At 41.3% G+C, this 23,049-nt stretch overlaps 1 protein-coding gene across 5 annotated transcripts in view; it reads left to right on the top strand.

Annotated features, from left to right (window-relative positions):
* Window positions 1-23,049, top strand: part of WRN (WRN RecQ like helicase) — a 111,707-nt gene that overhangs the window by 51,254 nt on the left and 37,404 nt on the right. For all 5 annotated transcript variants that reach the window (XM_029065704.2, XM_029065705.2, XM_029065699.2 and 2 more), the window contains 5 exons: window positions 1,222-1,304; window positions 6,620-6,726; window positions 15,218-15,405; window positions 18,719-18,893; window positions 21,013-21,194. In XM_029065704.2, the coding sequence (XP_028921537.1) occupies window positions 1,222-1,304; window positions 6,620-6,726; window positions 15,218-15,405; window positions 18,719-18,893; window positions 21,013-21,194 (735 nt within the window). The remainder of the gene's footprint in view (window positions 1-1,221; window positions 1,305-6,619; window positions 6,727-15,217; window positions 15,406-18,718; window positions 18,894-21,012; window positions 21,195-23,049) is intronic.

The following is a 23,049-nucleotide window of genomic DNA, read 5'->3' as shown; positions in this document are numbered from 1 at the left end:
AGTGTTTACTATGTGCAGAGCACTGTTCTAAGCACTGAGGAGAGTAGAATATAGCAGAGTTGGTAGACATGTTCCCTGCCAACAGTGAGTTTATTTGTAAATGGAGTAATTTGGTTTAATAGACTGTATTTGTTATTGTTTCCCCCCCTCACTTCCAATGTCTTTTGTTAGTTTTTAGGTGTTAACCCAGTCAATCCGTGGTATTCATTTACTAAGCATATTTACTATAAAGGGGTGTGGTGCATCTGTGTGGGATTTGAGGTTTTAGGCAGAATATTGATCTCTTATGAGGGTTATTGCTACTTCTCACCCTTTTAAAGTTGGCTGATAAGATCTTAATGGTGCATTGTATTTCCATGTATTCCCAATGTTGTCCCTTGTGTTCTTAGAAAGATTATCTTTTATTAGGGGAAGAACTTTTTTAAAATTTTGGAGAAAAATCAAATTGCGTATCAATCTCTAGATCATCAATTGATAAAGTGGAAAAACAGAGACAACTTAAGGTTTTTGTTTTTGTGGTATTTGTTAAATACTTACTATATGCCAGGTACTGTTCTAAGTGCTGGGGTAGATACAAGCTAATCCGATTGGACACGGTCCATATCTCTCAAGAGGCTCACAGTCTTAATCCACATTTACAGACGAAGTAACTGAGGCATAGAGCGAGGCAGAGTGACTTGTCCAAGGTCACACAACAGACAAGTGGTGAAACAGAGATTCGAACCCAGGTACTTCTGACTCCCAGGCCTGTGCTCTGTCTCCTAGACCACATTGCTTCCAGAGTGCTAGAAATCAGGACTTTGTTTCTATTTTGGCCATACCCATGTTCTCATCATTTAATATTGATCTTGAGACCTAATTTCATTGCTGTAGAAAGTGAGAATTATACATTCATAACAATTTTTATATTCATCTCCCCTGTTAGAGTATTAGCTCCTTGTAGGCCAGAAGCACGTCTTATGATTCTTTATTACTTTCCCAAGTGCTTTGTACAGTGTATTGCGCTCTGTGGAAACTCAAAAATTATAACTGCTACCAAGATTTATTACTACCAGGGGATTTGAAAGTTCAGGTTGAATTGCAGAAATACAGTGACCTATGTCACTGACAGATTGAAATGGTGTGGGTTTTTTTTGGGGGGCACAGCTGTCAGTGAAATAAATTGTTTACCTGTTTCATTTCTAGCAATGTGATTTCTGTCCTCTCCTGTTTATTCCACAGGGGCAATTACAGAGTTGTATTCCTAACTCCAGAATTCTGTTCAATGAACTTGCATCTGCTTCAGGAAATTGACAGTATTGTTGGTAAGTGAACGCTGATGAAATCAGTATTTTGCCAAAAGTTGAATTACATCATGATCATTCAAAACTTCCATCAAGAACAGTTCTAAGAGCTGGGGTAGATACAAGTTAATCACTTGGATACAGACCTATGTCCCATTTGGCAGCGTGGCTCAGTGGAAAGAGCACGGGCTTTGGAGTCAGAGGTCATGGGTTCAAATTCCGGCTCTGCCACTTCTCAGCTGTGTGACTGTGGGCAAGTCACTTAACTTCTCTGTGCCTCAGTTACCTCATCTGTAAAATGGGGATTAAGACTGTGAGCCCCACGTGGGACAACCTGATTCCCCTGTGTCTACCCCAGCGCTTAGAACAGTGCTCTGCACATAGTAAGCGCTTAACAAATACCAACATTATTATTTGGGGCTCATAGTCTAAACTCCCCTTCTAGACTGTAAGCTCTCTGTGGGAAAGGAATGTCCCTACCAGTTTTCCTGTACTGAATTTTTCCCAAGTGCTTAGTGTAATGTGCTGCACACAGTAACCCCACAGTAAATATTACTGATTAATTAAATCCCTTGGGAAGCACATTATCAATATCCTTTTTCCAGTTATATTTGCAAGTGTTCAGGTTATTAGACTAGCTCATTTAAGTGAGTGGGATTTGTGCTACTTTGAGTAAACTGTTAAGGGTTCAACAATAAAGAAAAATGAATTGAAAATTGCTTTTGAAATATTATCCTTGGGTTTGCCTGCAGGAAATGAGATTAATTCCATAGAAATGAATACATTGAAAATTTTCTGTGGGCAGTATTCTGACATTTCACTGAAAGCATTTACAGTTGTTACAGAGTATGTTAAATTATGTAAGTACCCTGTGGGAGCTCATAGCAGAGATAGAAAACATCCATATATGGGGAAGACTCAGAACATGTCTGCACGGAAATCATGTCTTTGGGAGAAGAGTTTTCCAACGGCAGGTTTTCCCCCAGATTTGCATAGGGCTGGCCTCACAGTAAATACTGCCCAAAGATTAGCAGTAATTGAGCCATGCAGACAATACCAAGGATGTAAAGCCATGCATTTCAGAAACCCTGAAGTCAGCATGACCTTAGGATTGTCAGAACACTGTAGCACTTCTCACCTCTCCAGCTCTATGCCCTAGTCTTTTACTGGCCCCAGGGCCGTCTCCAAAGCCCAGAAAACTATTGGTGCCAGATGGAGAATAGAGAATGAAAAAGAGAAGACCTCTCCTTCCTCCACCACATAGGGAGAAGGAAGGTTGCTTAGTGGATAGAGTACATCCACTTGATGTGAGTCAGAAGTTCTGTGAGTCAGAAGGTCCCAGGTCCACTTGTCCACTGAGTGACTTGGGACAAGTCCACTTCACCTCTCTGGGCCTCAGTTTCCTCATCTGTAAAATGGGGATTAAGACTGTGACCCCCATGTGGAACAACTTGATTACCTTGTAACACCCCCCTCCAGTGCTTAGAACAGTGCTTGGCACATAGAAAGCACTTAACAAATGCCATCAATATCATTATTATTAGCTCATATCTGCCCCAGAGCTTAGCACAGTGCCTTGCACAGAGTGAGTACTTAACCAGTAACATAAAATAAATAAATAGATTTAGAAAGGGAAAAGCAACAGCACGGGGTCTCCTCAACCTTTAAAATGTTTGGAAAGGTGTGGTCATGTTAGATGTCTGTGACTATTGTAACTGTTGTATGCTGAGGCAAGAGTAGCTGAAAACTCTGCTCTTTTAGCCACAGCGGCTTTTGCTCTGTTTGGATTGTGAAATTTTTAAGAGGGCTTTGAACATAAGGAGAGCTAAGGGCTGTCAGGTTAGGGATGAGGAGGGGAGTTCCAAGCCCTGAAAGCAACATGAGTGAGGAAATTGAGATGGGAGAGTAATAATAATAATAATAATAATTTTTATGGTATTTGTTAAGCACTTAGTATAATAATGTTGGTATTTGTTAAACGCTTACTATGTGCAGAGCACTGTTCTAAGTGCTGGGATAGATACAGGGTAATCAGATTGTCCCATGTGAGGCTCACAGTTAATCCCCATTTTACAGATGAGGTAACTGAGGCACAGAGAAGTTAAGTGACTTGCCCACAGTCACACAGCTGACAAGTGGCAGAGCCAGGAGTCGAACCCATGACCTCTGACTCCGAAGCCCAGGCTCTTTCCACTGAGCCACGCTGCTTCCCATGTTGAATTGTTGCCGAATTGTACATTCCAAGCGCTTAGTACAGTGCTCTGCACATAGTAAGCACTCAATAAATACTATTGAATGAATGAATATGCGAGGCAACATACTAAGCCCTAGGGAGGATACAAAGCAAATTGGGTTTGACACAGTCCCTGACACACCTGGGCCTCACAGTGTTGATCCCCATTTTACAGATGGAGTAAATGGGGCACAGAGAAGTGAAGAGACTTGCCCTAAGTCACACAGTGGACAAGTGATAGAGCCAGGATTAGGGTAAAGAACACGGGAGTTTATCTTGGAAGAATGAAGAGGGAAAACTTGGAATTGGCGGGTTGAAAGAACTAGTATGTAAAGCAGAGGAGATTTGGTGGAGAGCTGTGGAGCTGATCACAAAAAAGCTTTTGCTAGGTCAAAGGGGGAATAGGAAGTCATTTTAGCCATTTAAACGGTAAAGAGGAGAGTCATGCAAAAGAACACTTCAAGAGGATGATTCATGGAGCAGAGTGAAATATAGGCTGGAGGAGAGAGATCATTTGAGGAGGTTAGACGGATAGTGTAGCTCCCTGTGACAAGAACATATTCCAAAGTAGTGGCATTTTGGGTGGGGAAGGGGAAGAGGCCGATCAGGGAAATGTTGTGTAAGATGAACCAATAGATTTAGCTGTAGATTGAATGGGAGAGGTGCAAGGCATTAAGGAGTCAAAGATGGCAGCAAGGTTGTGGGCTTCTGCGTCAACAGGATGGTAGTGTTATCAACAGAGATGGGAAAGTTGGGGTGAGGAGGGAAGCTAAGATCGGTTTTAGGCATGTTAAGTTTGGGTTGCCGGTAGGATAACCAAGTTGAGGAATTTGGGAGGCAAGAGGGTCTTTAGAATTGTAGGTTAGATGAGAGGTTGAGATCAGGCAGGTATATAGGTAGGTACCATTTAGAAGTGGTAGCTGAAGCCTTGTGAACAGATGAGCTCCAGTGAGAGATGGTATGGGGTGGGATGATATTGCTGACTCGTTAAAGAGAACCTGGCTACATTGAACTCATCTTCCCTCCTAAACCCATTCTTCTTCTCCTAACTTCCCCATTGGGCACAACCTGACCATCCTCCATGTTCTAGCAGCCTGCAACCTTGGTATTATCTTTTAATGTTCATATTCCATTTGTTGCCCCTAAATCTCCAGTGACTACCCATTTCCCTCCATAGCATGCAGGAGCTCTTTGATCATTAACTTCAGGGCACTTTGTACATGTCTTTACGCTCTATTACTTCTTCCTATCTGTAATTGATTTTAGTGTCTGTTTCCCATGGTTGCTTGTAAACTCCAAGGGGCAGGGATCATATCTGCTAATTCTGTTGTTCTCTCCTATGCTCTTTGTACAGTACTTTGCACAGAATAAGCACTCAGTAATTTCTGTTGATTGATTTTATTCCATCATAATCATCCTTTACCTCTCGGCAGTCTTTGTTACAGTGGACCCTCCCCCCTCTCTTGGAAACAGTATCAAACTTTGGTTTCTCTGATGGTTCTGTTTTGGTTCTCCTATCTGTCTGATCACTATTTCTTGTTCTGTCACCAGGCCTCTCCTCCGCCTCCCACCTCCTAACTGCAGGAGTCCCTCAAAGCTCAGTTCTAGTTCCCCTTCTTTTCTTTAATTCCCCTTCTATTCTTCCTTTACACCCACCTCCTTGGAGAACTCATTTGCTCCCACAACTTCAATTACCTCGACTACGCCAGTGACTCCCAAATCTACCTCTCCAGGCCTGACCTCTTTTCTTTGCCATCTCACATTTCCTCCTGCCTTCAGGGCATCTCTAACTGGACATCCCAAACTCAAAATGTTCAAAATTACTATTATTAGTACTAGTACTTCTTTGCAGAGATCACACTGTACTAAATACTTCAAAGAATACATGGGTATTGTTTTGGGCGCAATCCCTGGCCCACAAAAGGCTCGTGATTAAGAGGCCATAAGGAAAGCTTTGACATGCAGAGGGGAAAAAAATAACAGGATAAAATTGAAACAAATAATTCAGAACTTCGGCAGTAAAAGATTACTTCTCTTCACTGTGCTATATGTCTCCAGTTCAGACTGCATTGTCCAAACTGTCACCGCTTTTCCAAGAGGTAGAGACAGGCTACTCCAGGGTATCAGGCAAGGCAAAGGGCTTCCTTAGGCCTAGGGACACCAAACCAATTTAGTAGCCCAGGGCTTTAGGGCTGCCTTGACAATATCATGTGTATTATACCCTACACCTGTGTTTTAGTCTGTGAATCAGCTGGGAAATACAATAATGTATGTGTTAAACTGACATGGGCTCTCAGTATTGGAAATATATAATTCAAGAATTTAAGCAGTTCAAAATTAATGTTTTAAAGTTCCCGTCTGAACAGTGTCATCTTGTTTATCTGAGGAGAAAACGTCTTGTTATTCTGAAGTGTATCTAGTATTGTCTTGATCCTCGATATATAGAAAATAGTCATCTAAAGGAAGAAAATGGTTCTTCTCTCAGTGTTCATTTGAGTGCTTAAGTAGGGGCACATCACTCGGGCAGGACTTTGAATGTTCAGAGGGCTTCCATTGGATGGTGATGCGAGTCTTGCTTCTTGAAAACCTATCCCATCATGGCTAACGATGCACTTCATCTTGAAGGTGGCGTTCTAGGTCCAACTCTCTTGATAGATAATCCATGAAATGATATTGAAAGAATCACAGAAGTGGAATTGAATAGCTCTTTACTAGAATGTGGATGCAGAAGATGGTCTCTGAAGGATAGGTTTGAGGACAGAATAAATCATTAAGGCAGCAGTTCATTCCTCAGAGGAATAATGGGAAAAAGGCAAAAATCTAATAAGTACGTTTCTTGGAGATATGGGATGATATTCCTTCCCTTACTACCCTTCTTTCCCATCCCCTCCCTCTGAAATAATAACTAGATTTCTTTGGAAACTATGCATGCCTGTGTTTGGGTAAGACTGAAGGCTGAATCAGAATGTTTGTTCTTCTTTTTGGAATAGTCTTATTTTCTGAAATGCAGTCATTGGTTTTTATTTTGTTTCAAAGTCCATGCAGATGAGTGTTTGATACTTACTTTTTTTACGTGAATTTGTGTTTATTTCCGTCTTTCTAGGCATTACACTGATAGCTGTGGATGAGGCCCATTGTGTTTCAGAATGGGGTCATGATTTCAGAAATTCATTTAGGACTCTGGGCTCATTAAAGACAACACTCCCTTTGGTAAGTTTACCTTAATGTAATGGATTCCAAGGGCTATCTTGTTTGACACAAATGACCTTCGAATCCAGGTTCTTAAGCTTATGGATTACCTTGACTACTGCATCTGCCTCCTCACTGACCTCCCTGCCTCCTTTGTCTCCCCACTCCAGTCCATACTTCACTCTATTGCATGGACCATTTTTCCAAAACAAATTTCATCTATGCTTCCTCACTCCTCAGGAACCTCCAGCGGTGGCCTGTTCACCGTTGCATCAGATAGAAACTCCTTACCATTGGCTATAAAGCACTCAGTCAGCTTTTCCCATCCTACCTCAGTGATCTCCTACTACAGCCCAGCCTGTACACTTTACTCCTCTATCTCCGGCAAACTCACTGTGTCCCGATCTCATATATCTTGCCGCTGACACCTTTCCCGTGTCTTTCCTCTAGCCTGGAAGTTCCTCCCCATCCATATATGCCTGACCACCACTCTCTCCACCTTCAAAGCCTTATTAAAGTCACATTTCCTTCAAGAAGTGCACCCCTACTAGGGCCTCTTTTCCCCTGGCTCCCTCTCCCTTCTGTGTCGCCTATATACATGGATCTGTGACCTTTAAACATTTGATATTTTCTCCACCCTCAGCTCCACAACAATTTTGAACATATCTATCAATTATCTGACATAAATTAATTATTTGTATTCTTGTCTGCCTCTCTCTCTAGACTGTAAGTTTGTGGTGGGCTGGAAATGGATCTACCAACTCCGTTGTAGTGTACTCTCCCAAGTACTTAGTACAGTGCTCTTTTGATTAAGTATGGCTCTGATCTTACGGATAGCTAGGAGCAAAGAGGTTTGTGGGTGTTGCTTATATATTGGGGTAGGGAAGAGTAAGATAGGGAAATGGCTTCATCTAATCCTACTACTTCTCTTGGTCCACCACCGGGTAATTGGAAAGCTATATCAAAGTGGGGCTACCAGAATCCATTTCAATCCAGGCATGTCCCTGGTTATGACCACCTCAAGGTTGTGATCTGCACTGTTCCTTTCCTGACCACAGCATTTGTAAGCTTGGCAATGATTTAATATCCAGTCAGTCGCTACGGGTAGATCAAACCCACACAGCGCCCGCCCCACCCTTCCCTGTTGTCACGGTCTTTCTTTGCCCTTCTTTCTGCATCCTGAATCCCATCCCCCAGCCCCTCCCAGTTACAGTTAATTGCTGTGGTTCCAGCCACCACCACCCCTGGTTTTTCCTTCTCGTTGGTAGTCCTTCCCCTCCATCTTAGTCAAGGTGATGGCAGAGGGGTTGGCCAGAGGCCCTCTCCCAGATCAATCTTGGCCTCTGAGATTTTGGCTGGGGTGGGGAAGAACAGAAGCTACAGAGAAGCACCATGGCCTAGTGGCAACTGCATGGGCTTGGGAGTCAGAGGACATAGTTTCTAATCCCGGTTCTGCCACTTGACTTCTGTGTAACCTAGAGCAAGTCACTTAGCTTCTCTTTGCCTCAGTTACCTCATTTGTAAAATAGGGATTAAGACTCTGAGCCCCACCTGGGATAACCTGATCACCTTGAATCCTCCCAGCGCTTAGCAGTGTGGCTCAGTGGAAAGAGCATGGGCTTGGGAGTCGAAGGTCATGGGTTCTAATCCTGGCTCTGCCACTTGTCAGCTGTGTGACTTTGGGTAAGTCACTTCACTTCTCTGTGCCTCACTTACCTCATCTGTCATATGGGGATGAAGACTGTGAGCCCCACATGGGACAACCTGATCACCTTGTATCCCCCCAGTGCTTAGAACAGTGCTTCGCACATAGTAAGCATTTAACAAATACCATCATCATCATCATCACATAGTAAGTGCTTAATAAATACTATAATAATGATTATTATTATTATTACAATTGGAGAGTTGTGGGGAGCCATGGGGGTTGTGACTGCAGCGACTGTGGTCTCTATGGTTAATGTAAAAATGAAGGGGACTAGGAAGACAGGGAGGAGGTGGAATGGTAAGTACTGTGGTGGAGAGGAAAGACTTGAAAACCATCGAATGGGTGATGATGGCCAGAGTGGCACAAAAGGAATTGACGGATGGGGGAATTTGCAGGGCAATTTCTGTTTACTGGTAGTATTCAGTCATTGCATTGGGAGTTGGTTTAAGAATTGATCCTAACTGATTATTCATTCATTCAATAGTATTTATTGAGCACTTACTATGTGCAGAGCACTGTACTAAGCGCTTGGAATATACAAATCGGCAGCAGATAGAGACAGTCTCTGCCCACTGACGGGCTTACAGTCTAATCGGGGGAGACAGACAGTTTAAAACAATAGCAATAAATAGAATCAAGGGGGTGTACATCTCATTAACAAAATAAATAGGGGAATAAAAAATATATACAATTGAGCGGACGAGCACAGTGCTGAGGGGAGGGGAAGGGAGAGGGGGAGGAGCAGAGGGAAAGGAGGGGAAAGGGGGCTTAGCTGAGGGGAGGTGAATGGGGGGGTAGAGGGGCAGCAGAAGGGGCAGATGGAAAAGGGGAAGCTCAGTCTGGTTATCCCAAGTGGGGCTCACAGTCTTAATCCCCATTTTACAGATGAGGTAACTGAGGCACAGAGAAGTTAAGTGACTTGCTCAAGATCACACAGAAGACAAATGGTGGAGCTGGGATTAGAAACCATGTCCTCTGACTCCCAAGCCCGTGCACTTGCCACTACCCCATGACCAGATTTGCTTCCTTGAAACTGTGGCTGTATCAATAAGGTACAACCATATGACTATTCCCCCTAATTTTAGGCCAGTTTACTTATGAGAATTATAAGGCTGGCCTTTGTTTCAAGCTTGAAACGTTAAATCTTATTTTAAATGTCAACTGTTTGTAATTTTTTTTTACATTAGGATTTCTTTTCACCATATTTTTCAATCAGACATTCAGTTAATGGCATTTATTGAGTGCTTACTTTGTTTAGAGCATTGTACTAAGGCTTTGGAGAGTACAATTCAATGCAGTTGATATAAAAGATCTCTGCCCATAAGGAGCCTCCAGACTATAGAGTGAGAGACAGACATTAAATATATTGCAGATGAATATATATGTATGTGCTGAGGGGTTGGAAGTGGGCTGAATATCAAATGCTCAACAGGAACAGACCCAAATCCATAGGTGACACAGAAGGGAGGGCTAAGACAGGAAAGTGAGAGTTAGTCAGGGAAGGCTACTAGGAGGAGGTGGTGTGATTTTAGTGGGGTTGAATTTCTTTATAAAATGCAGTATAAAATAATCAGTGGTATTGTCTTATTGTGTGCAGAGCAGGTAGTAAACATTTGGGAGAATACAATGCAATAAGAGTTAGCAGACCAATCTCTACTTACAAGAAGCTTGCAGTCTGGAGTCAGATCTACAGTCAGATCGAACATTCTGTCCCATGGGGCTCACAAACTAAAAGATAGGGAGATCAAAGTAAGGAGACCTAATATTTTATCCCAATTTTACAGATGAAGAAACTTAAGCACAGAGAGGGTAAGACCTTTCCCAAGGTCACAAAGCAGGTCTGAGGTGAATTCACCAGTAGATCTGACACCTAGTCCTATACTTTTTCCACTAGGTCAGAATCAGGCATCATGCATTTCCAAAGGAAGCAGATATAAAAATTATAATCCTTCCTATTTTAGATGTGCATTCTGTCCTTTTTTTGTGTACAGGATACATAGGACCTGAGGAATGGCTTATGTTTTTATCCTAGGGATTTACTGTAGGTTCTGAAATACCAAAATACACATCACTTCCCTCCCATAATCCTCCATCGATGTCCTGTTGATCCTTGTCTAAAGCAGAACTGCAAACCGTCAGATTTAAAACTGTCTATCCGTTGGCTCCTTCCTACTTAGTTTTTTTAGTTATGCTAGTCCCTGATTCAGCTCACATTTCCCAGTCTTTTCAAGGTAATATCTTAGCCATCCCTCATACCTAACTTTCCTCAACTTTGCCCCACTCATGAGGAGAAATGATGGGGTCAGCCCTTCTGTAATGTCCTCCCTCCTCCCCTTTGCAGGATCGTAGGGCACAACTGTGTAACATTGTCTCCTTCCTCTGCCAAATTCCAGTGCGTTCCCTCAGCAGTCTGGCACTTGGCATTACCTTTTGTGTGAGTGTGTTCGTGTTTGGAGAGAATATATATATATATATATATATATATATTTGGGTGGTGGGATCTATACTCAAACATATATGTGGTGTAGTGGATAGAGCACAGGCCTGGGAGTCAGAAGGGCATGGGTTCTAATCCCAGTTCTGCCATTTGTCTACTATGTGACCTTGGGCAAGTCACTAAACTTCTCTGCCTCAGTTACCTCATCTGTAAAATGAGGATCGAGACCATGAGCCCCACGTGGGACAGGGACTGTGTCCAACCCAAATAGCTTGTATCCACCCCAGTGCTTAGTACAGTGACTGGCATATAGTAAGCGCTTAACAGACTATCATCATCATCATATATATTTGATTTTTTGTTTGCTTGCCTCATTCCAAAAGATGGTAAACTCCTTGAGGTCAGGGATCATCTGTAAATTTCCTAAGCAGATCATACAGTTAGTTCCCCTATAAAATCTTAACAAAATTTACATTCTAATACGAACACAGGTCTTATAATAACCTGGGTGGTGCACGTCCACAAATCCATTTTTCCCAGCATTATATTTTATCTAGGAAGATGCACTATATAGGAAAACCATTCTTTAACAGTAATCTATGTAAAATGCCTAATAAAAACACATGGTATGAAAAAACTGAAAGTTCCATGCTTTGCATATAACAGGCATCCAAAACAAACTATTGATGTTACTCTGATAATGTATAAGGAAGAATGTCCTGAATTGAAGGATTTAAAGCCACTGCAGTGGGTTTCTCCAAGGGATTTTATAGGATCCACTAACTTTGGAAAGCTTTAAAAATAAAGTAATTCCTTCTCCTGTAGGAATTGCTTTAGGTGTGGTTCTTTTTTGAACCTTTGAAAATCCCTTTCTGCTGTTAAATGGTGAAGAGTGCCGCCTGGTGGCTGTTGAGTTGAGTTTTTTCTACTATATTTGTGCCTTATTTTTAGTTTATTTCAGGTTCTCTGTATTTCCCATATTTTCACTGTTATCCTCTGACATTTTCTCCGTGGCCCATACCCTTTCCAGAGAAATCATTAAATGCCAGAGTTAAGGCCATTTCTATGAAATAATCACTCATAATGTTTATTGTGTATTTAGAGCTAGGTGCTTTAGAGAGAGAGAGAGAGTGTGTATGTGTATGTGTCTGCGCATACAGTCATACAATAAATACACTAATAAACAAATTTATCATATTTGAATATTCAAGAATAAGGCATAACTGTATCTATATAAAAACAACCCTTTGTGAAACACCTTCAGTGTCTTGAAGGAAACTGCCACACAAGTGCAGAATTATAATTATGTTTTGTAGAGATCAAATTACTGTTTTGAAAACAGTCAATTTATTTAAGTCAGGGCTTGTTTTTCCATTTCTGTTATTATCAGGAGTACTGCCACCTGCTAATTAAGGGTTTCACATACTGCAAAATTTTTCTAAAACAATTTGTGTAGACATAGTATTCTTAGAAAAATAATAAATACATCTACTTTTTTATCTCCCCTGTGACACTTTAGTGTGCTAATTCAGCTGGAGTTTCAATTAAAACAGATTAAAGTCATTTTTGAAGTAGCTTGAAAATTGATGTGTGAATATAAGAAATAATGACAAACCAAATCTAAGAGCTTGTTATAGTTTGTTCAGGTATGCATTGATACACATGATGTCAGTGGGTTTTTGTGTTTTATTTAATGGTATTTGTGATCCAGGCACTGTAGTACTGGGGTAGATACAAGCTGATCAGCTCGGACACATTCCATATCCCATGTGAAACTCACAGTCTTAATCCCCATTTTACAGATGAGGTTATTGAGGCACAGAGAAGTTAAGTGACTCATCCAAAGTCACAGAGCAGATGTATGTTGGGGCCACGATTAGAATCTAGGTCTTCTGACTCCCAGACCCAGGCTAAGCTGCTTCCTTTTAAATACTGTCTTTTCTTATGTGACTTGAAAGTAGAGCATATTCCATTTAGGGTGGCTAGTTGTTCCTATTGGATAATAATCTTGCTTTCATTTTTACAGGATGTTTTTATTTCCTATTAAAAGTACAGATTTTTAAAATTCCAGTATTAAAGATGTTCCTGTAATGAAATTGGGTCCAGGTAGCCAAAAGAATGATAGGATATAAGAAATGGCATTCCTGGATTAATAATGATAATAATGGTACTTGCTAAGTGCTTACTATGTGCCAAGCACTGTTCTAAGCGCTGGGGTAGAGATACAAGGTAGGCAGGTTGGACACAGTCCTTTTCCCACACAGGGCTCACACTCTTAATCCCGATTTTACGGATGAGGTAACTGAGGCCCAGAGAAGTGAAGTGACATGTCCAAAGTCACACAGACATTTGATGGTGCCGGGATTAGAACCCATGACCTAGCAATTAGAGTAGCAGTCTATTCCATCCCGAGTTCTGTGTTCGATAATGGCATGGGGTATCTGGATGAAGAATGATGCTTGTCTTATGTAATGAACATCCATGGAAACAGTAAAGGTTGTACCATCTAACATCTCTTCAATTCTCCTCTACATCCATAATGCTCCATTTGGTAGCTAATTTATTGATTGCTGCTCTGTGTATTTAGCCCAGTCACTCCTGTGTGTCCAGATATTTTTCAGGATAATCTGGTGAATATATCAATAGCAATTATTGGGTATATACTTTGTGCAGAGCATTGTGCTAATATAGTGAGTTGAGATTGAATCAATGGGTATAGTTTGGTTTTAGATCACGTCATCTGGAAGTAGTGTGGCCTAGTGGAAAGAGCATGGGCCTGGGAGTCAGAGGACCTGGGTTCTAATCCTTGCCCCAACACACTTCTGCTCTCTGACTTTGGATGTCACTTAACTTCTCTGTGCCTCAGTCACCTCATCTGTAAAATGGGGATTAAGATCTGAGCCTCACATGGGACATGGACTGTGTCCAAACTGCTTAGCTTGTATCTGCCCCAGCTCTTAATATAGTGCTTGGATCACAGTCAGCACTTTACAGATACCATTAAATAAAACAAAAAACTCATCAATATCATGTATATCAATGCATCCCTAAACAGACTGTAAATAAGAAACTCTTAGGTTTGGTTTGTCATTATTCCTTAAATTCACACATCAATTTTCAAGCTATTTCAAAAATGATTTTAATCTATTTTCATTGGACCTCTAGCTGAATTAGCACACTAAAATGTCACAGATGAGATAACAGAGTAGATGTGTGCAAAATGGTGTTTTAGGAAATGACTCAAGCAGTAGAGTGAAGTGGGGACAATGAGGGGAAAGACTGGAACCACGGTGGTCTGTGACGAGGCTGATGCAATAAGAGCCCTTGGATGCCCGTGAGGGAGGCAAAACCAAACTGGACTTTCGGCCTGCCCAGCAGTGACCTGAAACTCAGGTGGGAGCCAATGAAAGCTCTTCCAGTTCCCTCGAGATTAGAGCTTGTCCACTCTTGTCTCAATCCATCAATCGTATTTACTGAGCACTTACTGTGTATATAGAGCACCGTACTAAGTGCTTGGGAGAATACAATGTAACAGATTCGGTAGACACGTTCCCTGCTGTCCTCCTTTCTCCCCAGTACTGACATCAGTGGGAACAGACCCTTTTTGTGGGTGCCTGGATGGTACCAGCCCTGACCCAGTCCTCTAGGAATTCATTCAAACCCACTGACTTCAGAACTGAAGTATGTAAGAAAGAAAGATGACTCCTTCCATTGAGTTCCATGTTCGTATACTGGGGCTGGCCCAGGGAGGTTGCTGGTTGTTTGTAATCAGTCAGTTAGTGTTATTTATTGAGCATGTGTGCACAGCACTGTACTAATGCTTGGGAAAGTACAATACCACAATATTGATGGTATGTGCAAAGCAGAGTTGGTAGACATGTTCGCTGCCCACAACAAGCTTACAGTCACCTGATCCTTGTGTAATTGGTAATAAGTTGAGCTCCCATTGGTTAGAAGGCACTATGTTAACGTTTGGGAAAATACAACAGAATCACAAGGCATGTTCCTTGTCCACAAGGAGCTTACACTCTAAACAGACCTGACAGTATTTCCAAGCATGATTTATCCTTGTATTTGCTGAGCCAAAATGACAAATTCATATTACTGTTTTTAAAAATATGTTTTTGTCCTTTTACAAAAGATGACAGACACATAGGAAAGGGTGCTGACCGGATAAGGAAAGTAATAAACCTTATCTCTTAAGGTTTAAGAGATATTTCTTTTAGAGTAAAAGGTGTGGATAAATTGATCTTTAGTGGCGTACTTATTGCACAGTTTGTCCTGTTTCTCTCCTTATAGAAATATCACAAAAATGTCTATACATTTTTTAGCTTATTTACATATCTTTTCCATATGCCCTTTATCAGGTTCCTGTTATTGCTTTGACTGCCACTGCAAGCTCTTCAATCAGAGACGACATTATGCATTGCCTGAAGTTGAAGAATCCTCAAGTTACCTGTACTGGTTTTGATCGACCTAACCTATACTTAGAAGTTGGACGGAAAACAGGAAATGTTCTTCAGGATCTAAAACAGTTTCTTGTTAAAAAGACAGGGTGAGATTTAATCTTTTGTTAAATTTAGTTACCACATTATTCCGTTTAGATGTTTTCTACTTATTTTTTCTCAGATAAAATGGTTAGGGGATGCAGCCAAAATTATATTAAAATGGGCTCTTAGGTTCCTAAATGGTCTGGTTCAGAAAGTAGTCTGTTATTATAAATGACTGGGGGTTATTTACCTCAAATTCATGCGTAAGTAATTGTGATAATTTCTATTGAACTTTCATCCATTTTGAAAGAAAGTAATGTTTCTAAATTTTAACACATTTGTTACATATGAAACTCAGACATTGAAATGTAAACTTTTCTAGGAGTTCTATCATCATGTAAAGGTACAGACATAAAATCAAGAATACATATTTGTAGCCATTATTAATTTCCTCTCTGTAATTCATTTGTTCAAATGAGAATGTATAGGTTGAGACCACGAATCTCAGAAGATGCAGAATTAAAGCCTTTTCACTTTACTACTGTTGTTCATATTCCTTAGGGGTTGGATATAGTCAGCTGTTAAAAGCACCCTTAGCTATAGGTTCAGGCCCTGTTTTTGCATCCACTTGGCAGTGTGCTGTACCCTTGCCTGCCTGCTCTTTTGCTGCCCTCCAGGCCCCAACAGGAGTACGACTGGCAAGGCCTGGCATGGTCGAGTGTGAGGGGCACCTCTAAAGCCCAGTATCACAATAATCTATTCCTTTGCACAGGCTCTTAGTCCTGTAGTCTAAGACTGAGGCTTGCCCTTCATTCTCTGGGGGAGACTACTTAAACTGTGAGCTCCAAGCGGGACAGGGACTGTGTCCAACCTAATCAACATGTATCTATCCCAGTGCTTAGAACAGAGTTTGACTCACCCCAAGTTACACAGCAGGCAAGATACAAGCAGGCACAGTTTGTCCTGTTTCTTTTCTTATAGAAATATCACAAAAATGTCTATAAATTGATTAGCTTATTTACATATTTTTCTAAATGCCCTTTATCAGGTTCCTTTTGTTGCTCTGACTGCCACTGCAAGCTCTTCAGGTGGAGCAGAATTAGAACGCAAGTCTCCTGTGGGCTTTTCACTAGCTCATTCTGCTTCCACATGTACGCGTCACTTTTATCATTTAAACCATAGCAAAAGCATTTACGTCAGTAAGCAATCTTTATGAAAAAGAGCTCATTTTCTGATTTCATCATATAAAACAGTTTAGCCCTTGAAGTGTGCCAATTCTGCATTCCTTATTGAATGAATCAGTTGAATGAATAGTCGATCGGTCATATTTTTGAGGGCTTGCTGTGTGCAGAACACTGTAATATGGGGGAGTACAATACAGTGAAATTGGAAGATGTGATCCCTTCCCACAAAGAGCTTACAGTCTACTGGGGGAGAGAGATGTTTTAAAAAAAATACAGAGAGGGAAAGTAGCAGAATAAAAGGTTAATATACTTCAGTGCTGTGGGGCTGGGAGGGTGGGTTGAGTATCAGTGTGTTTTAAGGTTTCAGACCCCAGAGCATAGGTGACTCTGAAGAGAAAGTGAATAGGGTGGGGAAATAAGAAGTTAGGGAAGGCTTCTTGGAAAGTAAATGGTTTTACTAGTGCTTTGAAGATCCAGAGAGTGGTCGTTTGTCCAATATGAAGGGAGAAGGAATTCCAGGCAGGAATGCAGACATGAGCAAGGAAGGTGAGATCAAGGTACAGTAAGTAAATTGATGTTACATAAGTGAATGTGCAGTTTGAGATGTAGTGGGAGATGAGCGAGGTTACATAGAAGGGGCAGAGTTGACTGTGGGCTTTAAAGCCAAAGCTAAGCCATTTCTGTTTGATCTGGAGATAGATGGGCAACCATTTGAGATTTGCCCTTCAGAGAATGAATCTCACACTTCATTATATTGTTATGCTGTGCTCACACAAGCACTTAGTACAGTGCTCTGCACACAGTAAGGGCTCAATAAATGTGATTGATTGGGAAATGTGTAGAGAGCTATTTTTTGGAAAAATGATCCGGGAAGCAGAGTGAAGTATGGCCAAGTTTTATTAAACAGTCCTAAGTAACATGGAAGAAGTTGTATGCAGTGAACTCTCCAAGTTTTTAGATGATAACTAAACACTTTGGGTAATGAAATGTGCAAATAAGAATTTCGTGTAAGAAGATATCATAAAGCTCTGTGAAAAGGCCAAAAAGTGGGAGATGAGTTTCAATTTAAATAGCGTAATGCATATAAGGAAAAATTATCTCAACTACACTTACCCACCAATATTAACGAATCCTGAGGTCATTGTCAGCTGCTCCCCTAATTCATCGACGCATCCTTTGAGCAAAAGTCTTAAAAAGACAAAATTTTAGGTATAACCATGAAGAAATACAAAATTTTATAAAAGTATAGTTTGCTACTTTGTAAAACTGTGGAATATTATATACAGTTGTGGCTACCACATCGTACAAAGGACTTACAATATTTAAAGAAGGACAATTAAAATGATCAGGGGCTAGAGCAACTTTAGATGGGGGATAGCTGGAATATATTATCTAACAGCCTGCAGCTCTCTTCCTCTTCAAAGGCCTTCAAATCTCATCTCCAGTTGGCCTTCCTAGATCAATTTCCAGTATCCCTATCTTACTATATTCCCATTGCCATATCAGCAGTTCCATGTCAACTAAAACCCTAAGTATGCACAATCCCCAAGCCATAGCACTTATATAAATCTCTCGTATTGTCTATTAATTCCTACTCTCTTAATTTACTTTAGTGACTGTCACCTCCTAAACTGTAAAATACTTGAGGACAAGGATCCTGACTGCTAATTACAATACTTAAGTGCTTACTTTGTGCCAAGCACTGTTCTAAGCAGTGGGGTAGATACAAGTAAATCAGGTAGGACATAGGGCTCATACTCTTATCCCCATTTTAGAGATGAGGTAACTGAGGCACAGAGAAGTTAAGTTACCCAAGGGCACACAGCAGACGTGGAGGAGCCGGGATTAGAATCCAAGTTCTTCTGACTCCCAGGTCTGTGCTCTATCTTCCAAGCACGTAGTACAAAGATCTGTACACACTAGGCACTCAATAAACACTACTGATTGACTGATAGGAAATTAGCGGCATTTTCCCCACAATATATCTTTGAATCTAACACAATAGTATCAGAAGAAGCGGGTTTGCACAAGCACTTGGTATTGGTTAAGACTTGAGATCTATAATGCTAGTTTTCTGTGACACAACATTTTCCCTGACTCTAACTTACACATTATAGGACTACTGTGTTTTAGATGCAGTTTTATATTCTCAGATTTCTGATGCTGTTGATGTTTTTGATTTCTTCTTCTTTAGGTCAGTCTTAGAATTTGAAGGTCCTACCATTATCTACTGTCCTTCCAGAAAGATAACAGAACAAGTAGCTGTTGAACTGAAGAAACTGAATATAGTCTGTGGTACATATCATGCAGGCATGGGGATTAATTTACGAAGAGAAACCCATCATAAATTCATGAGAGATGAAATTCAGGTAGGAGAATATACTGCATTTACATGGTCTCATAGGGGAAATGAATTGGTTATTTCTTGCAGTGGGGAATACAGTCTCCTTTGGATTGATAACTATATTATCATTTAGTTTTTTAGAGTACTGAATTATGGCAAGAATTATTACAAAGTGCCTTTGTAATAATTAATGTCTCCCAAGAGATCTTTGAAGTAGATTAGAGCTGTTCTACCTCTTGCACAGGCAAGTACTCTGAGGCATTAGTTGGCTGTTATTTTTATCAAGAGTTAAGAAGCGTATTTGTGACTTTTGTAAAGTAGAGCCTCTGCCCACCTTTAAAGGGATCCCTTCTCCCCTAAATATTGGGGAGAAGCTGAGCTCATTCCAGCAAGCATAATGGAGAGGCCAGTTGTAAGCTAAAAAGAGACTGTGCCAGGAGATGAACTGGAAGAAATTGAGGGGAACCCAAGAATTGCTGGAAGGGAGTGGCCTCCAGAATAAAAGATACTTTTCTTTATACTGAGAATCATTTTTCCCTCAGTTTCACCCATTGTGTTTGGGATGTTCCCAGTGGCCAAAATCAGAGCAGGACAGGAAGCATTTATGTCTGTTGTCCAATGCTTAATTCTACCAACGAATGTTATCTTTTTTCTTCTTATCTGAAAATTATTACTTAGAGAATTTGGAGTCCTGGTGGATGAAGGAGAGATTACTGCATACATGCATAGATCCATGTGAAGCACCATGGCTTAGTGGAAAGAGCATGGGCCTGGGAGTTAGAGGTTGTACTACTACTACTAATAATATTGGTACTTAAGTGTTTTCTATGTGCCAAGCACAGTTCTAAGCACTGGGGTAGATACACATTAATCAATTTGGACACAGTCACTGTCCCACATGGGGCTCACACTCTTAATACCCATTTTACAGATGAGGTTACTGAGGCCCAGAGAAGTGAAGTAACGTGCCCAAGGTCACGCAGCAGACAAGTGGTGGAGCTGGGATTAGAACCAGGTCCTTCTGACTTCCAGGCCCATGCTGTATTCACTGAGACAAGCTGCTAATCCTGGCTCCACCACTGGCCTGCTGTGTGACCTTGCGTAAGTAACTTAACTTCTCTATGCTTCAGTTTCCTCATCTGTATGCTTGTTCTCCCTTACCCTTAGACTGCGAGTCCCATGTGGGATAGGGACTGTCTTATCTACTCCAGCACTTGGCAATAGTAACACTTAAAACATGCCATTATTATCATCATCATAAAAAATTAAAATAGGGTTCAGAATGTAGAGCTCATTATGGGTGGAGTCATGGATTGCTAGGCTAATCCATGCACTTCTTTGTGGGAGGAAAGTGACTCACAGCTACTGGTCATGTGGGCCCAGTCTATATTGGACTGGATTCTGGGAATTTTGCCTGCATAAGGCTTTCCTGAAAAAGGACAGATATTCTGTAACCACATATTCACATATTGCACATATTCATATACCTGTCAGAAGAACAGATATGGAGTCCCCATTTAGCGGATAAGGGAGCTGAGATACAGAGAAGTTAAGTGACTTGTTCAAGATCACACAACCAGTATGTGGTGGAGCAGAGATTAGAACCCAGGTCCTCTACTCCCAGCCCATGCTCTATGGTCACTTCTCCTCCAAGTGGCCTTTCCTGACTAGGACCCCATTTTCTCATCTCCCACTTCCTTCTGCATCACCCTTCCTCTTGGATTTGCAGCCTTTCTTCACTGCACACTCAGCCCCACAGCACTTATGTATTAAGCTGTAATTTATTTATTTATATTAATATCTGTCTTCCCCTCTAGACTGTAAGCTTGTCGTGCGCAGGGCATATATCTACCAACTCAGTTGTATTGTACTCTCTCAGGTGCGTAGTACCATGCTCTGAACACTCAATAAATACCATGGATTGATTGATTAATTGCTTGAATGCTGATAAGAGGGGATTTTGCATTGCCCAGCAAGACGACACTTTCATAAGAGGATAGGGATCAGTCACAACCCCCAAGCAAGTCTCCTGTCACTTTGCTCCTTCATGCCACTCCCCCACATGCTCACTTTCCTCTGTTTTTTTAAAAAAACAGATTCATTTAAATTAAGCATGCTAGTTAAGTTTTTCTGTTTATTCTTAGTGTATTGTGGCCACTGTTGCCTTTGGAATGGGCATTAACAAAGCTGATATCCGCAAGGTCATCCATTATGGTGCACCTAAAGAAATGGAATCCTACTACCAAGAGATTGGCCGGGCTGGCCGGGACGGACTTCCTAGTTCTTGCCATACGCTGTGGGCTCCGGGAGACATGAGCTTAAACAGGTATTTGATGAAAGTTAATAGTTGTGTGTAAATTCAGGCTAAGAAGTGGGTTTGGACAAAGGTGCAAGTTACATTTTTTTTTAATGTAAACAGTATTCACTTGGGAATTTGTGGCATGTCCTGCAATTTAAACTCAGCAGGTACTATGTTTGTGGTAGTATTAGCCTTCACAATAAGTGTGTACATGCATATCTACGCTCACCCTACCAGTGAACTCATTTGCTCCTATGGCTTCAACTATCATTGCTATGCAGATGATTCCCCAGGCTATCTCTCCAGCCTTGACCTCTCTCCCTCTCTGGTGTGGCATTTCATCCTGCTTTCAGGGAATCTCTGGATGTCCAGCCACCAACTGAAGCCTATTATGTCTTAACTGAACTCCTTATCTTCCCACCCAATCCCTGTCCTCTCCCAGACTTTCCCATTACTATATACATCATCACCATTCTCCCTGTTTCACAAGCCCGTAATCCTGGCATTATCTGCTACGCATCTGTCTCATTCAGCCTGCACTGTCTCACCAAATTCTGTCAGGTCTACCTTCTCAACATCTTTAGAGTCCTCCCTTCCTCTCCAACCAAACTGCTACCATCATGATCCAAGAATTTATCATGTTCCATCTTCACTACTGCAACAGGCTCCTCATTGACCTCCCTGCCTCCTCTCTCCCCTCTCTAATCCATACTTCACTCTTCTGCACAGATTATTTTTCTAAAAAAACTGCTTGGTCCATGTCTCCCTTCTCCTCAGAAACCTCCTATGGTTACCCATTCATCCCGACATCAAACAGAAACTCCCTACTGTCCACTTTAAAATACTCAATCTAATCTTCCCTCCCTACTTTGTATCACTGGTCTTTTGCTACAATCCAGTCTGCACACTTCATTTCTCCAACACCAACCTTTTCACTGTACCTTGATATCATTTTTCTCATTTTTTCTCATTGCTGACCCTTTGCCCATGTCCTCCCTCTGTCTTGGAGCTCCCTCCCCCTTCATATCTGACCAACCATCCTCTCTCCCATTATCTTCAAAACCCGAGAAAAATCACTTTCCACCAGGAGGCCTTCCCTGTCTAAGCTCTCACTTCCCTATCATAGGCCTGCCTCTGTGTCACCTGTGCACTTGGGTATGGTCCCCTTAAGGACATTGATATCTACACTTCCTCCATCCATATCTACCTCTTAGGTACATAGTCATTTGTATTGCATTTTAATGCCTGTCTCCCCTTCTAGTCTGTAAACTCCTTGTGAGCAGGCACTGTCTATAGAGAAACAGCGTGGCTTAGTGGAAAGAGCACGGGCTTGGGACTTAGAGGACATGGGTTCTAATCCTGGATCCACCATTTATCTGCTCTGTGACCTTGGGCAAGCCACTTAACTTATCCGTGCTTCAGTTACCTCATCTGGAAAATGGGGATTAAAACTGTGAGCCCCATGTTGAGCAACCTGATTACCCTGTATTTATCCCAGTGTTTAGTACAGTGCTTGGGACGTAGTAAGCACTTAACAAATACCATAATAATAATAATAACTCTTTATCAGTGAATCAATCATTCAGCAGTATTTATTGCTCACTTCTGTGTGCAGAGCACTGTACTAAGTGCTTGGAAGAGTACAGCTCAACATAGTGGGTAAAAATCTTCCCTTCCTATAAGGGGTTTATAGTCTAGAGCAGGAGACAGACATTAAAATAAATTTCAGATATGTAATAATAATAATAATAATCTTGGTAGTTATTAAGCACTTACTATGTGCCAAGCACTGTTCTAAGCGCTGGGGTAGATACAAGGTAATCAGGTTGTCCCACTTAGGGCTTATAGTCTCCATCCCCATTTTACAGGTGAGGTAACTGAG

The sequence above is a fragment of the Ornithorhynchus anatinus genome, chromosome 5, assembly GCF_004115215.2.
Source record: "Ornithorhynchus anatinus isolate Pmale09 chromosome 5, mOrnAna1.pri.v4, whole genome shotgun sequence".
Taxonomy (NCBI): domain Eukaryota; kingdom Metazoa; phylum Chordata; class Mammalia; order Monotremata; family Ornithorhynchidae; genus Ornithorhynchus; species Ornithorhynchus anatinus.
The sequence above is the reverse complement of the archived record's forward strand: the minus strand, read 5'-3'. Positions and strand labels throughout refer to the sequence as shown.